This window comes from Mercenaria mercenaria, chromosome 4 (genome assembly GCF_021730395.1).
Source record: "Mercenaria mercenaria strain notata chromosome 4, MADL_Memer_1, whole genome shotgun sequence".
Lineage (NCBI taxonomy): Eukaryota > Metazoa > Mollusca > Bivalvia > Venerida > Veneridae > Mercenaria > Mercenaria mercenaria.
Window position 1 is genome coordinate 73,890,466 of NC_069364.1, and position 17,483 is coordinate 73,907,948.

At 34.8% G+C, this 17,483-nt stretch overlaps 1 protein-coding gene across 1 annotated transcript; it reads left to right on the plus strand.

The window, feature by feature from the left end:
• Positions 1-9,559: 9,559 nt before the first annotated feature.
• Positions 9,560-16,877, plus strand: LOC123552990 (galactose-specific lectin nattectin-like). The gene is made up of 6 exons (XM_045342741.2): positions 9,560-9,729; positions 10,087-10,199; positions 10,759-10,849; positions 11,741-11,838; positions 15,288-15,430; positions 16,738-16,877. Exons 1-6 carry the CDS (start codon positions 9,582-9,584, stop codon positions 16,769-16,771), a joined length of 627 nt encoding a protein of 208 aa, XP_045198676.2. The 5' UTR covers positions 9,560-9,581; the 3' UTR covers positions 16,772-16,877.
• The last annotated feature ends 606 nt before the right edge of the window (positions 16,878-17,483 follow it).

Sequence of the window (17,483 nt, forward strand, 5' to 3'; positions counted from 1 at the left end):
ATGGTCAGTATTGTTTTTTATTCCAAAATCCACCTTTAAATTGATACAAACGCATATGTCTAGGCAAGCTAATGGACTGTAAAAGGCATTGCCTTATTTCATATTATATTTTGAAATGAAACTAGATTTTTTAAGAGTGAATAATACCTTAAACATCCAACTGCTTTAGATATCATTTAAATAATCACACATAAGTTTTACGATTTTGGACACATTCAGACGCTTCCTTTTTCACATCTTACTTAAGATGCAATAATACGTTAGGAAGCTATAGTGCGTTTGGAACCTTGAAATCAATCATACGGACTAAACTGTCAGGTTAACTTTCTTTAACTTGCTTTGTGAAGTAATTATTAATGATCTTAACAATACACAAACCACAGAGGTGTTATAAAGATGTATAGGTCTGCTTTATAAAATGTTCCTTTGACTAGTTTTCCTTAGTGTAAAGTAACCGTTTATCCTTTCAAATTTGTTTTCCTTAGGGTAAAGTAACTGTTTATCCTTTCAAGTGCAGACGGTATTCTATTGAGTCTTGAACAATTTTGAAACATCCCTAAGCTTTTGGTATGACATAATTGACTATTCCGTCGTGTTTGTTTATTGTCGGGGCCCCGCCAATATAAGGTCACACCAAGACAACAGAGAAAAAGTTATATCGCCATTTTATCGTATATTAGTCCCACTTTTTTCACTGCAAGATTTAAAAGAAAACCGAAGTTGGGATAGAAAGGGACTTGAAGACGAAGTTCGGCGCTCAATATTGGATTATAAGCCAAACTTTACCGCTGTCAGGCAAAAGTCAGTGACTCATAGGCGAAATTCGGTGTCGGACTTCGATAAGCATCTGAGACACAAAGCGTAAGTTCGGCACCGAAGCTCAATTGCAAAAATCTTAAATATGTAGTAGAATACGGGAGTCCGCTGTTGCCTTCCGTAGATTTTGTCCCTCCCAGGTTGACTGATTACTTAATAAAACTTTACCTTTACATGCTTTATGAAATATGGTATTTCCACTGACCGTAACAGGGTGATGACCAAACGGTGTTTTGTACTCGTCTCTATGTATATTTTGTCATTCACACATCTATACATACATTGCTAAATGCTTACATTTTGAGTAGTATGCGTCCTTGGAGCAAAGCATCTCCTCTTAGATCTTTATCCTTGACATATACAGTGTAGTCGTTTTCTGGGGCAGAGGACAAATAGCTGCTGTAACATAAAGTACAGATGAAAGTATTCATCAACTTAGTTTTTATTGTTATTTTGTTCTTCTCGTTAAGCCTGTGCTTTTACATTCAATTAAATTAAATCAATGTGACAGCTGAACAATCAGCACCAGCACTCCTTCCGAAATAATATTTTTGTTCCATCAGCTTATGGTGTGAAGTTACACGTCGCCATTATTATCTTCAGATCGGAAGTTGCTAAAACTCGGTTAATTTCTTGTCACTTATGTAACAAAAGTAGGAGAAAAATTTCAGAATCAACACATTTTCATTGTGATCAGTTTTTCTCCATGTGTTAAGCTGCAGATAAAATCAAAATAAAGACTGAAATATCTCGCCGTTTAGTTAAGGACCTGTAAAAAATTTGATCAGTTATTTCTTGTTTACACATAAGCTTGCTAGAAAAAATCTTATTTGGTATAATGCATTTGGGAATCTTGTATTGAATACGACCCATTGTACTGAATACGACTCGGATAAACGTCCTCGAAAAAAGAGAATATCGCGTGTATTGATTTCAGTTATTAGGTTTGAATATATAGCATGGACTTTGACTAATTAGAGTTGCTTCTGAGAAAAGCGCATGTCTCCCAGAACTGCCTAATCATCTAAATAGTAAGTCAGTCTTTATATACTGTTAACTCACTACAAATATACATTTGAAAGAGTAAAAGGCTGATTTTGGTTAGTTTAAGGGCCATAATTCTGAAGTGCCGCGGGCGATTTGGCAAGTTAAGTTAGTTCTGCACTTTTGGATCGAATTTTTTTCTACAATGTAGAATTTGGTTAAACTCTTATTTTTCAAAACTTCGGAATATATATAAAAATGATAGGGTCGTGTGCTTGATTTTTGCTAGACTGATTTCAAAAATTTGGATCTCACGCATTTTTTCATAATGGGAGTCTATGGGAAAATCGCATATAACATTTTCGCGGATAGAAATTTTTCTAAAATGTAGATTTTAATGAAACTTCTCACAGTGGTAAATAAACATATGGCCTATAATATGGTGAAATAAGCAGATAATAAATAGCACAACGTCTCAGGCAAATTCTAAGTGTATCAGCGCAATATTATTTGTATTTACCACGATATAAAGTTAAATTACAATATTTGAAAACAAAATAAATCTTGGGAGAGATCTATTTATATCTATTCTTATGTGCTTGTTCCTTCATAAAACTCCCGGAATAAAGTTTAGTAAGCAAATCGAGCACGACTTCACACTGTGCTAAATGCTGTATGTTCATGCAAATATTAGATAGCTGTTTTTCTATAGTCTTTTTTATGCAAAACATGTCAAATAACATTTCTGTTCACGAGATAAATGTGTTACCTACTGAAACTAAAATATTTAATTTTTCATACTTTATGTTCGTACAGAATCTATTAATCACTTTTGATTACGGCTGTTTTCAGACTCGGCTGAGTTGGACGTAATATCAGACTGAAATGAAATGAAAGTGATACTAAGGTCACGAGTTGGACTATTTGAAATGTAGCCAGATATCAGCATAAGCTCAGTAATCTACAGTCATAACTCTGATCTCAATTTTTGTAAGATAAAATAATATCAAGTGAATAACTTCGAAAGTACTGACAATTTTTCAATAAAACTTGCAGAAGATATACATTTAATATAGGGCATGTGTTGTGTTCATGAATAATATTGCTGTTTGCTTGGATTATCCAATTACCTCCCTTTTACACCATTATCATATATTATCAAAAAAATAAATACAACTGAATACAGATACATTTCTATAAGATAAAGTATACATTACATGAACAGTTAGTCTACCTAGGATTCTGTCAGTTTTAAGATTTTGTTCCCATTTTGTATGCAAATACTGAAGTATATATAAACGAAATTTGCCACCTGAAAATCTGGCAATGTGAGTAGTGCAAAATGTTGTAAAAGCAATCATTTTTAAGTAATTAAAGAACTAACCTTTATTTCATATTTAAAAAATAGTTTTACCACACAATGTACAACGCGTATGTTCTCTTTACAAAGCCTTATTGGGGAGCATCCAACAACAGCTTCTGAAATTCTAAATAAGAAATTGATGTACGTACGGATACTAAAGGTTTGTCCTGCAAGAGTATATTCCCATTGTGTGAGCTTAGTAACATTATTAAACAATATACCTTGACAAAAATAAAATTAATATAAGAACAGAACGGGTAATACTACGAACATACAAAGCAACAAAAGCTATAAATAAATGGAAGGGGCATCTTTGACGTGTTCCCATGCAAAACAAGAAACTGGTTCTACACGCTCAAGAAATGCTGAGACAGGTTAATATAAATTTAAATTTATCATAGCTGTAACAATATTACAAAACAAAAACAGCATAATCAGCATTACGATTTAACGGAGGTTATATTTGTTCTCGTTATACGGCATTATATCAGTAATTTTATCCCTGTTTTCGCCAGTGAAGTCATTAATTTTAAGTTGCGTGACATGTCAAATGTGATGAGGAAAACACAATTATGGAGCGGCATTTATTTATTTGACAGATTTGTCTTTCATCTGATATCGGTCACATCGGTTTTGTTCTGACCGTGAACGTCTTGCAATATTTCACATTCCGTACTAATCACCGTTTGTCCTTATTCTAAGTAAAGTCAAGGCGAGAACACAACAAAGAATATGTATTCCAGTCAACAATATGTGCAAAAGGGTTACCGCTTGATACATCATGTTAACTCGAGCTACAATAAGTGTAATAATTGGGAATAATGTTTCTCGAGTCTACAAACTCGTTCGTACCTGGAAGCAGACTATTCTTGCTAAGGTGTGATTTTTTAAGATATATAATCCTATAATTATCCAGTTACTGGTCCGATACAAAAATAGAATCGTCACTTACGCCTATTTTTAAAAAAAAAATGTTTCAAATTTGGTGACTCTTTCACATAGTTCAGGAGATAAATGTCTGTCATAATACGAAAATTTACATATTTGGACTAAATCAAGGGCCACAACCGCCAGACCAGATACAAAAAGTATACTTCAATTGCCAGTTATCATTTTAAAAGTTTGGTGGCTGTCAATCAAATGGTACCTATGTTCGGGACGTACGTACCTATGCACGCACGCTGTCTTACTCATTCGTATGCACGAAAGGAGGAAAGCAAATCTGTATGCCTCCCGCAAGGTCCAAATAGCACTTCACATACTCATGTTTTGTATTACTATTATAGTATCTCAATCCATGTATAGGGAGTCATATTCGGATTTGCTCATTCTTGTAATCATATACATGTACATGCTCCGACTTTAGCTCCCCGGGGAGCTATACACGAAGGGAGCCATATAGGGTGAGACAGAGCTATGAGATATTTCGTAAACCATTGAAGAATAGCGTTTGTAGCTTGTTAGAAAAAAATAACATTTTTATCACCTCGACTTAACAGAAACAGAACACTTGAGCTTGAAAGTGAATACAGAAATATACTTTAAAGGACTTCGGACACTTTCTATATGAATTTGCCTACTCCAAGAGTGAAAAATAAACCACTGAGAAATAAGTATTTAATTATATATACCATCAAAATACATATTTGAGATTATTTCTTTAAGTCAAATTTTTCAATATTTGTTTCATAAAATGGTAATTTTTGCTCTAAATTGAATTACGTACCCTGTTATATACATATAAAAGCTATTTTGCTTTAAACAACATTGTTCCCCCCCGTGCATCAAAACCACATTTGGCCAGCATATGTAGATATAAATTGTACACATTTTCTGTGACTATTGTGTTGATGCAAGGGGTGGAGCAGTACTTTTAAACAAAAAATGTAACTACAGGGTGTTCCCAAATATAAAGTAACCAATACTTTTTATATTCATTTTTAATAATTTGATAGTCACATATCTTTACATCTGTTTGTAACTCAAATACTATACAAATGTTTGAAAGGGCACATTTAGGCATGTTATACATGTATAGTATTGAGAAAAGCAAATACTGTGAATTCATTATTATTAATTTGGTTAAATTTTCATTGGCTTATCCTGATTGTTTGCTGTACTAGATTGGCAAATGTGTGCTGTGAAATACTAGCAACACACCAGGTAATCTTCTGCATATATATTTTTCATTTCTTTATTTCTTCATCTTCTTCTGTGCATTTATATTTATTTCTTTCAGACACGTACTAAATGTCACACGCATTCATTACTTCATGTTCTTCCTTCTGTGCAAACTGAATTGAAGATTGTTCTTAGCGGCGGACTAGGCCTAAACACAACAAAAAAGAGGCAATTTGTGCACAGCAGTTAATCTGATCCTGACTATAGTCTATCCAACAGAAATAACGCTTGGCATTGATATGCCTGTGATGCATAGGTCAAGAACAGTAGCTTCTTGGCAGGTCATATCAGTGACGGTTTCACATTCAGTGTGATGCCACGAAAGTGAGTTGTCAAGTCGATTTCCATGCAGATGGCATATTCAAATCCGGCTAGACGCGAAAACGAACTAAACGGTCCAGCCGAGTTTCAGGTGGAATTTTTATGCATCAACCTGCTTCTACTTTAGCCCTACAAATGACACATTTCGAATATGTTTTGCCCACAACTTCAGCCCTGAATAGACAACATTATCTATAGATGGGTTGTTGTCAGACTTATCCCGATTTAACTTTTTCCGATCCAGCTTCCTTAGGCAAACCTCAGAAAGAACTGTCATTTCGGATACAATTTTATTACGTGGAATGAACCGTGCCATGAGAAAACAACATAGTGGCTTTGTGACCAGCATGGATCCACACCAGCCTGAGCATCTGCGCAGTCTGGTCAGGATCCATGCTGTTCGCTTTCAAAGCCTATTGGAATTAGACAAACCGTTAGCGAACAGCATGGATCCTGACTAGACTGCGCAGATGCGCAGGCTGGTCTGGATCCATGCTGGTCGCATTGCACTATCTTGGTTTACTGATGGCGCGGCTCAAATATTATCTGTGCCACTGGTACTTATCCCAAGCAAGAACCCACCCTACGGCCTTGATCAGATTACTGCCTTTTCTTAGTATTAATGTTATACAGCACACAAATATCTGCCATCACTTATAACAGAGCTATACAGACATGTACATGTACTTAAATAGCTACCTGAACCACTGTAATAAAACTGACCGGTCACTTATACATGTATACCTATTCACACATGTAATGCATCAATAACTTTACATTAGGAACAGTGTATAGATAAATCAAGTACAGGTTGTTTACAAAAATATCGTTCTCTTTTTAATTTATTTATAGGATTTTAATCTTAAAATGTTATTTTTTCCTTAAATAAACAGATTTTGTCACTTTTTTCGACTGGAATTCGTATATTTAAAACTTCCGTAAAGTGATAACATTATATTTTTACGGAAATTAAACATTTTATTTTTTCAAGAAAATATACCCTGGCCCAGATAAAATAAAAAAAACAATTTGATAGGAATAGATACAAATCAGTTTCTGCTGTAATAAATTAACTAATACATTGGTTTATCATTGACTCGAAACGATTTGGGTATTGTTTAAATACTTAATGAGAAATTTGCATTTAAAATGTAGGCTAGAAGCATATGATAGTGTCCGAAGTCCTTTAATTTCTTTCAGTAGCGCATAAGACCATTCTTTAGACATAAAATGCTGTCGTACTAAATTGTATAATATGAAATAGTAAGTTGAATATTGTTCTTTTGTTACGCACATGCGTTTTTATGCTTAGGTGGTTGACATTTTCGGCCGTCATTTGGTTCGGTCATCTGTCCCCAAATCGTTTTACAGACATTTCATTTAGTTGCAAAGGGAATTGGCCAAACTTACCATCAACATGTTTCGAAATCGGGTGAAACATCACTGGCTTAGAAGTCGCGAACATCCGAATATATATTTACCAGTACCACTATAACCACTGTTCAGATACCTTCTCCTTGGACCAGCAGTTTCAAAGGATCTTGCCCAAGCATACAGAAATACATTAAAATGAAGTGAGCTTGTGCATTTTGAGTGAAAGTCATTTGAACCATAACGAAATGATTTTTGTCCGAAAGTGATACAAGCCTAGTCCGAAAATCAATTTTAAATAATCTGACCCAAACTTACAGATGACTCGTCTTAAGAGTTTTCAAGGGATCTCGCCAAATTTACTGAAACGTATAAGTTATGAAGCGAACACGTGCATTTTGTCAGGAAATATGTTAAAGAATTAAAGAGGTATGTTTTACCAAACGCTTTACAACATACGCTTTACTTTGCTTTGCGAATAATTCTTGTAGCATCTTGCAAATTACCTTGTTCAAATAAAAGTAATGCATCACCATCAAGTGGATTTGCTCATATTCAGGGCATTCACTTGCACCGTAAACGTTACCGTAAACGTTACCTCCCAAAGATGCACCAATAATATTTCCTTTATAACTTTGTTCAAAGAATAGGTTCGAATATGGACATGGAATGTAACCTGATAAAATATAAATCCATAGATGCATTAAAGATTCAAACGTTTCAGCAGTGTTTGCCAAATTACACCAACGTCTATTAGTTTAAGCTATGTTTTCATGCCCTGTTAGTAAATATAATTTTATAGAATGTATTTTTGGAGTCATTGATAACAATAATTATGAATCTTGCTTAAAGCTTTTTCTAACGGGTAGGGTAGATTTTGCGATTTTGATATACAACTTTATAAGTAATTGTAAGTTGAAGACATGTGCTGCAACTGACACTAAATAAGATAATAAAACGACAACAACATTGTTTTAAACATGTTTCTTCATAGTTTAGCTAAATTACATTGAATACGGTCATGGTGAAATGGTGTATTTCCCCTTTTTACCATCTATTGACAGGTGCCACCATTTACTGCCATATCGTACGTGCTGATCATGAAAGACTGCATTATCTTCATTTTTTCAAATAACAAAAGTCAGGAGTCACAACTCAACTCTTACCGAGTGGAATTTCAAACAATAACCAAGATATACAAATTCAAATGCTGAATTACATTTCTATACTTGCTTATACAGTTCCATGACTTGTAGGTCAAACACTCTTTTTAGATATGTGCAACACAAACTGTAAAATTTAAGGACCATTACTCTGACCTTACTGAGTAAGATCGAAAACAGGAACACAACTGAACATATTGAATAGCAAATATGTGTTGTTTGATGGCTCTCGGTCAAAAACTGTTGTTGGTTTTGCGCACGATTGCATTATAAGAAATTTGCACGAAGTAAAGTCGAAATCCTTTGATGGAAAAATAGACCCTTTTAACCTTTGACCTTAAAGTGTGACATTGAAATGGGGCCAAGGTTCTGGGTGTTGCATACTTAATGTTGTTTTTTTCATCACAACAAACATTTGTGCCAAATAATTCCTAAACCCTTTGGTGAATGGCAGAGTATCGGAACGGACAGGAATACGACGGACAGACGGACAAACTCCAGTTCTATCGTACCTTTTATCGTCGGCAGAAGTAACAAATTGCAAACCCAACTTGAATGTAATCAAACAAAAATGCCTTTGACACAACTGCGACAGTCTGCAACAATAGAAATTAAGTCTTTATAATTATGATGTAGTCTAATTATTGATCAACAATCCTGATTATGATGTGGTTATAAACAACTCTGTTATTATATGTTGCAACAAAAATGGGACTTTTTGTGGCATTATAAGGACCGTCCGGATTATGTTCCCGGTATTATTTAGTCATAACGACCAGAAGAACGTTTTTACGTGATGTCAAGGAAAACGTAACTTCTTACAACAGGCGCAATATTTGATATCAGTATCAGTTTTCTTCTGTTGCTGTTAATCATTTGCTAGAATGATAAAACATCAAATTTTAAAGTAAAACAGTTTTGTATGGTAATTCTATCCATTTTGTTCTGTCAAAATGTCGGTGTGTTCGTATTCATATCGCAAGCAGTTCAGTCATACTTATCAAATCTATTCCAAAAATGATTTTTGTCTGTGTAACGTCTAATTATTTTTAATTAAGGCTAAATGCTGAAATCATTCTATGATATTCAGTTAGGTTCGGTAACCTGGCATGGGTAATGAGTAATACTATAGCCCTGCGCGATTGTGATACAATTGCCTACGATGTGAATGATCATCGGGTATGCAGCATAAAAGCCCAGAGATAATCGTGCACATCTTCGGGCATTTGTAATGGTGCATGGCAATCAAGCATTCATCTCTAATAGATCTGGATTTTAGCGCAAATATACCATTTAAGTAATAGGGCGTCACCTTTGACGGTAAGTATACTTCTTATCTTTCAAAATAGTTCTACTGAAAGTAGACGAGTTGTGTTTAAAACATGGCGATTGCGGCATTGTTGTTTCTCTCATTTGTATGTGCAACTGCACATGGACAGGAAAGGAACTGCTCTATGTCAGAGGAACGTGTAAAATACCTCGTTCAAGATGAACTGAAGCAAATACTCAAACATCATTCCAAAGAAAGAAGTAAGGTCTTTTTTTTCTTTTCGATTGATTCCTTTAACACAATTGTAGAGTTTGTTTCATGAGTTTCTGCAGTCAGTTAATTATTTCTCAGCTGCATACATAATGCAATAACCAACTGAATTAATACATTTTGAAATGACGTCAAATACTTGAGGTTTCTGTCGACACTATGTATTACCTAACAAACTGGGACAATACAGACTGCAACAAAATGGTTGTATGTAAAGAGTAGTTTTACCATCGAATTGGTAATCTTAGTCTACTTATCTGATTTGAAAAATAAGCACCCGAATTTGTTTTATATTTTGTTCCGTGATAATTCATCTTTAATATTTGCAAAAAGTGCTTGTTTTGCAGACCGCCGCTATATTGAACCTCCAACGTTTACTAAATGCCCAAACGGATATGTGCGTCACGACGACTCCTGCTACATAGCGGCCCATGATCTAGCTAACTGGCCAGACGCACTTGTAAGTTATCAGGTCATGGCATGTTTGTCTTCAACTTTGAAATATGAAAAATTAGTCCAGAAAAAGGACATAAGCTGAACTAAGTAGCTGTCAGTATATATGATAAGGATTGTCTATATGTACAAAGCTAATACTTTATCAGGCACTTTGATAGTCTATTCTGTTAGTAGTAAAAGTTGTTGAACTATTTACGAACAGCAGTGTTCTTTCATACAGAAGTCATACATAGCAGAACCATGTATTAACATATCGAAACAATATACGATGAAGTTATATGCTTGCGGAATAATAATGATTTGTTCATATTTAAACTATCTGTCTGTTTAGTAGACGTCTGAGGCCCGCCATCTTTTTTGTATCAACAATGACCAGTATCTCTCAATAGTAACTCTTTCTGTCTTTTTATGTTCATGCCATGTCAAGGCCGCAATTAGTGTTCAAAGTGTGAAAGTCGCGTTGGCCAATTTAAAAGCTTATTATAATTTAAATAGACAAACAGAAAAATGTAGGTCGTATTTTTTGTTTCAACTTAGCTTCAAAACATCATTTCAATACGCAGGTGTATTGTGAAGCATACGGCGCACATTTAGTCTTCATCGAGTCTGCACGTGAACAGCAGTTTTTGGCTGGGTATATCCATAACTTGAAAGGTAAAGAACATTTAAGCAGTACTTCAAAATAGTATTTACATTTTTTTGCATACGGAAATAAATTGAGAGATTTCAGTCATGGCCAATTTGCCTTTAGTGGCCCTCAACCAAAATGTTTCACAAATGGCTTACTTACATTGACTATGAAAATCCTCTCTGAGAATCTTTTTTTCTAGAAATTAGAAATCATGTAGGCAACCTTACACTTGGTGATCATGTTGTGTATTATTACACGCGTTAAAATAACTGCTGTTGCGCGCAGTTAGTTTCTATATCTTGTAAGTTAACTGTTTGAGCTGTGATATTTGGATAAACTATAGCCATAATTCTAAAATTTACACTGTTGAGTCTATCCGCCCTAAATTGCTAAAAATGACAAAACAACTTATTCTTTCCTCAACAGTTTACAAAATATTCTTGCCTATGCAAAGGGTTTTATACACGAGACATATCTTTATGAGATTATTTAAGGCACTGACCTCAAGATTGATATGATAATGATATTTCTTTGAAACTGAAGTTTGATCATTTTATGAACTTTAGAATATGATTTTTTGTTTGTTTTTAAACTGTCTTATAAATGCCAGATAAGAAAAAAAAACATGAAAAAAGATACCATACCCGGGCCGCCGCGTCCGATGTCTTTATCAATACCGCCAAGGCAGTTTTCTTAGTGTAAAGCGTATTTTCATTGTAAATTTAGTAAAAAATACCGCAATTAATTCTCATGTTTCCACATCGTATGTCAGTAATTACATTTCAACGCCTTTTTAAGAAATATAACATGAATTTCCTGATACCTATTTATCTTTTTCGTTGTCGTACGATCTGGAGGCCACGGTGCCTTAAGGTTTCCGAATGTTAGCAGGTCGCAAATGCTTGTATTTGCAGGCAGTTCTACAGACCCAAATTTCTATTACTGGATGGGAGGAACAGATGCTGTATCTGAAACGGAATGGATCTGGGCGAAAGCTGTTAAACCAGTACTGGTAAGAAATTATTTATTGATTGTGTTGGGTTTAACGTCGCACCGACACAATGTTAGGTTATATGGCGACTTACCAGCTTTGACGGTGAAGGAAGACCCCAAGTGCCCCTTCCTTGCATTATTTCATCACGAGCGGGCATCTGGGTAGAACCACCGACATTCCGTAAGCCAACTCGATGGCTTCCTCACATGAAGAATTCAACGCCCTGAGTAAGGCTCGAACCCACATCGATGAGGGGCAAGGTAAGAATCATACGTTTATTTTATTAGTAGGGACTGAATATAAGAAGCATCGGTCAAACACTTACCAAAGATGAGAGCCAGACTTAACCAGAGAAATTTGACTACTTTATAAGTTTGAAATTAATTGAACAAGTAAGTGATGACCGTCGCTTCTGGCTATTAAACATAAATAACAAAATCTTATTCAGTGGAATAAGGCCGTGACTTTATTTTTTAAATTTATATAAGATAGCAAGTTCTAAAAGAATTGAAATATCATGGCACATGTAAGACTTATAACAATGATGAAATGGAATATGATAGGAAAAGTCTCCAGCCAAGGTGCATAGAGACCGAATAGCCAACGCCAGGGTGCAGAAGAACTATTCAATAAGCTAGACCTGCACTAAACGGTGTAAGGGGGAAATACATGTACATAGAGTTAGGCAGGAACAACTACTAAGAAATCGAGGCCAAGATGCTCAACAACTTCTCTTAAATAATGATGATGACGTTCTGTTTAACTGATTTTGTGTATGTTTTCATCCTTATAGATAAGAAACTGAAGGATAAATTGATATCTAACGCAAAAATACAGGAGAATACTTTTTTTTTTTTTTTTTTTTTTTTTTAAAAACTGATGAATTATTACCATTTAAAGGTAAATATATAAATAAATCTGTTTAATTATATATTGTACGCTACGGACACGGAAGCAAAGGTGAGGATCGGGCACATTGTGCCACGCAATGGTTAACCCTCCAAGCAATCAACTGCACTAAGCGGCACTCAAGAACATAAACAGGGGGGTGATGTCTGTTTCAACATACCCAAGTGTTAGAGGTTTGTAGCAAAGTGATCCACAAATATATAAAATATGCAATGAGTACTGATTTACAAGTACACATTTATCAACAACTTTCGACGGATCAAAGATCAATTGGCCGAAGAGTTGTAATCCCTGTTTAATATAAGATACAGTCAATTCGAGGAATTTGGTTGAACGGCCGACCATATAGGTCAAGGCCCCCTCTAACGGTTAAGAAGCGCACGCCCTTAACACCAATGATAAGTGAAGGCCAGTCGAACGCCAAACTTAAGATGCTGATCTAGTGGCCAACCTAGGAAGTGAGCTTAAATTTTAAGATACTACCGCAGTATCAAACCTTTAAAGGCATGCCAAAATTGTGGATCATATAAATTTTATATAGCTCACGTGATCAACACGGACTGCGGAGAAAAAAAAAATTTGAACAAACAAACAAAATTAATTCTCCTGTACGAGTGCATTAGACCAGTATCTCCTTTACAACTTGCATGATACTTGTTTTACGATGATGTTAAGAAGAGAGAATAAAATTTTAGTCACGACTGATAAATAAGGCAATTACATAATTTCAGTTGAATGAGTATTCAAACAGCTAGGGTATGTAAAATGTTTTTGCAAAGATACAACAAAAGTTTATATACATGTGCATACATGTTGTTAGCACTTTAAATTAGTTACAGACATATCCGTACCGTCCATCCGCAGAACTCACAACTGAATACATAATTCACTATCTGATAAAATTACCAGCACTGTTTGTGTCACAATCACAATATTATGTCCCAAGGTAACTGCGCTCGATATTGACTCGGCGCTGTACATTGACCCGGCACTGTATATTGACCAGGCTCAAGATTGGTTGATCTGGCACTGTATGTTAACCCGGCGGATATGGCATGACCTGAGGCGTTGAAGCTGAAAAATATATAACTAGGCGGCAGAAATTATGTTATAACAATGAAAAGAAAATAGGGCGAGGTGGGTGGGGATTTTTTCTGCAATGTGTCTTCTACAGCTGTAAGAGAAGAGAAAGAATGAACCGTTTGCGATTGACTTATAAAAGTACACGAAATTAATCGTGCGTGAAATGCATAAACAAGGTGTGCTATATTATAAATACGAATAAAATTTGATGGGTAAATAACGGAACAATAGAAGCCGAATAGGCGTGATATAAGATACAACAATCCTACTAAAAATAACGAGCATTTATTTCATAAAAGAACATAAATGCATTTAAATTAAGAGTATCATATGCTCAGTATTTGGTACCTTAAGAGAGCCTGTTTAAATATTTAAAGGAAATACTTCAAGCTAGTTTTTTGCCGGGTCTTAAAATATTTTATTGGCATAACAGCTGCTAGTTATGCTAGCTGATACTACCGGACTCTGCACAATAACTGTCATGTACTTACTCGGTAATTACACATAGGCAATCGACAACTGTCCAAAATTTACAAAGATGGCTGATTATAACTGTTTGTGGTGCATTTAGTATGAGAAGAATACTATGTCATTCAAGTCAAATGTAAATAATGGGAGTATCTATAGAGAAAGTACCTAACTTTATGAAATACAGATTGAAATAAAGTAAATATGGTTTAAATGTCAGGCAAATTTCCATTTAATTTTTGAAAATAAATACATGTACAATATGTTACCTAAGAGTGTGTAGTTTGTAGGTAGACTTTGTAAATTGTTTTGGGCATCAAGAGAAAGAACAGAAAGGGACATAATTTACTTGATTTTATGCCTAGCCGGGACTCGAACCCAAGACTTCTCACACCTAAGGCTTGCGCACTATAACATCGCTTAACCAGTCGTTTCTAAAGTTATCCAGTGAAAATGCAATATTATCTTTATACTCCGCGCGGACTAGAACGTCTTTGTCAAAATGCCCTGTTCAGTGTACTCCAAACAACTGGTAGCTAACGGTGATTTTTGCAAAAACAAAAAAAGAAAATGTAGTTTTTTCTACATTTATGTTCGGTAATTTCCCCCGTTGTGTTTCTGGAAAATGACATAAGTAACTGGCAGTGCCAGTGAAAGATAACTTGAACAGACTCTTACAATAGCCTTTTTATCAGAGGGCGAACAGCTAAGACATCGAGCTGCAATAATTTGGATTTTAGTCGTTAGGAAATTGCAGCTACAAACTAATTACCCCCAATGTATCAAACAAAGCAGTTAGTATTCTCTGTCAATCAGTATTTTGACTAAGATCGAATCTTGTTAGTTCTTTATTCGAAAATACAAAGTACATTATCCATTTACTAGTTACCGATGGGAGTATAAACTGCAATCTCTACCATTTATACATGAATTGACCACAAAAAGGACAACAGCACTAATAAACTTTTTAATTTCAACTACACACAATGCTTTTCTGTATATTTCAGTATACGAACTGGAAGCCTGGCGAACCTAATAATAATGCTGATCATTCGAGCAAGCATCAAGACTGTATGGCACTATATGGTGAAACTGGACTTTGGGATGATGGATGGTGTGAAACTGAACATAACTTCATATGTGAAATAGAGTAAGACGGATATATGTTTTATTCTTTTCTGCTATTTGATTTGGTTTTCTATTTGGATTTTATTTTATTGAACTGTCCCAGTATTGAGTGTGAATGTGATTTGCAAATTTTGTGATCAAAGAACTTATATCAACTGAATTTTGCATTTACCTTCGAGAAAGTGCAGATTGTTCACAACTCCCGAGGTCTGACCCTTAACGTTTGTGTGAACATATTTGTAACTTTTTTATTATGCTTTAAATTGCGTTTTTATGTGCAGTTACAGTAGGTACATTTAAAACTAGAATTATGTACATAGGACACGAATGCCACCACATACTGCTTAATTTTATATCAAGATTCTTCACCCATGTAGATTTGAATCTATTTCTTCAAAGAGTATGAGGAGTGTAACACACAAAATGTCTTTATTGTACCCTATATAGTGAAATTATCAAAGGGTTAAGACACTGGTCAAAATGGTCACAACCCATCCTTTCTAGAAGGTTGTGCATCTGAGAAACTTTGAATCCATTTCTTCAAAACGTGTATGAGGAGTTGAACACACCAAATGCGTTCACTATCATGACCTACTTCGTGAAATTAAGAAAGGGTCATAATTCGAGTAAAATGGAATGTCCACTTTATGAGAAAACTCGCATACCTAAGAAGGACTATACACAAATTTAATGTTTAAATGTCTAGTAATAATTGCTTGTTGCTGCGTAACCTATCACAGTTTATATACTATTCCATGAAATTACACTCTGAAATAATATTTTAACTTTATAATTATTAGGTATGCAATGCAACCTAGCACAGTGTATATTTACAATGTCATGTTATTATGTTCAGATGTAACATCATGTCATCACTTATGTGTTGTTTAATTATATACATATGTAAAGACTTTTACCTGAACATTCTATCATGACAACATACACATATTTTACTATCTAATATAGTATGCTTGTTTTATACTACAGTGTAAGGGCCGGTGGCCTTAAATGCAAAAAAGTCTAATTTAATCTAAAAGTCTAATCTAAGACATTTTCATCCTACCTACCCCTTTATGAATTATGTAATATATACACTTATAATTGATGGACTTTATAATTATGATTGATGGACGTTTAAGCTTATTGCCTCAAAAATTTTAAGAGGGGTTTATATTGGCTATAAAATGAACCTAGGCGGGTAACGTTGGTATCTTGTTTTATCGAGTATAAAATATAAAACGCACAATGCTATGTTCAATATCAATATTGTAATGTACATTCAGAATGAATTTGAAGTTATTTCAATTATGCTGTTTATTTTATTTTTAGACTTGACGTAGAACCAAGCCAGATAGTAGGATAACGACGCCTTTCCCATTCGGTATTGGCAATACACACATTTGAACTCGTGTATTATATTTCCCACAAATTGTTACGAGAAGCTTAAAACAATATGTCTGAGCTGTTAATAGACACGTTTGTTTTATTTTATTTAACGTTATTTTTCAGCATTAATTTCTTTCTGTAATGTCGGCTGTTTAGAGGCCGACTATTTGATATTCTTGGGGTGGGGAATGGGGCTGGGATCCTTATTAAAGGAACATTGCAAAAATATTCTGGGTTCAACATACCGAAAACAAATATTTAACCATTCCTGAAAACCATGACACTTGTACAAGGTTGATACATATCATACATACATAAAATACGTAAAATAATAAAATGGCTTCACATACACGTTTAGATTTTCTTAACTTCTAAATAACTAGATGCCAACGGGCAACATGTCGAGCCCACCCTTTGACCCCTATCTGTGACCTTGACCTTTGAGATAGGAACCTGGGCTTTGCACATGAGAACCCATCTCATTGAGTTAAACACGTATGCCAGATATAAACAAGATTGCTCCATGCATGTCCAAGTTGTGGTCCGGACAATTAAATCCGGACGGACGCACCCACATACACCGAACAGCCATTTCACAAACTAGCTTCGCCATGAATGGCTCATCAGTGCGTATAAATATATATCAATAAAAGACGGGGAAGTAATTCAACACATATATATAGCTCAGG

Excerpts from the sequence above, each read along its gene's own strand:
- LOC123552990 (XM_045342741.2), top strand. The coding sequence starts at position 9,582 with ATGGCGATTGCGGCATTGTTGTTTCTCTCATTTGTATGTGCAACTGCA. Across the intron at positions 10,850-11,740 it reads GTATATCCATAACTTGAAAG|GCAGTTCTACAGACCCAAAT; the intron begins GTAAAGAACATT and ends TTGTATTTGCAG. Across the intron at positions 11,839-15,287 it reads AAGCTGTTAAACCAGTACTG|TATACGAACTGGAAGCCTGG; the intron begins GTAAGAAATTAT and ends TGTATATTTCAG.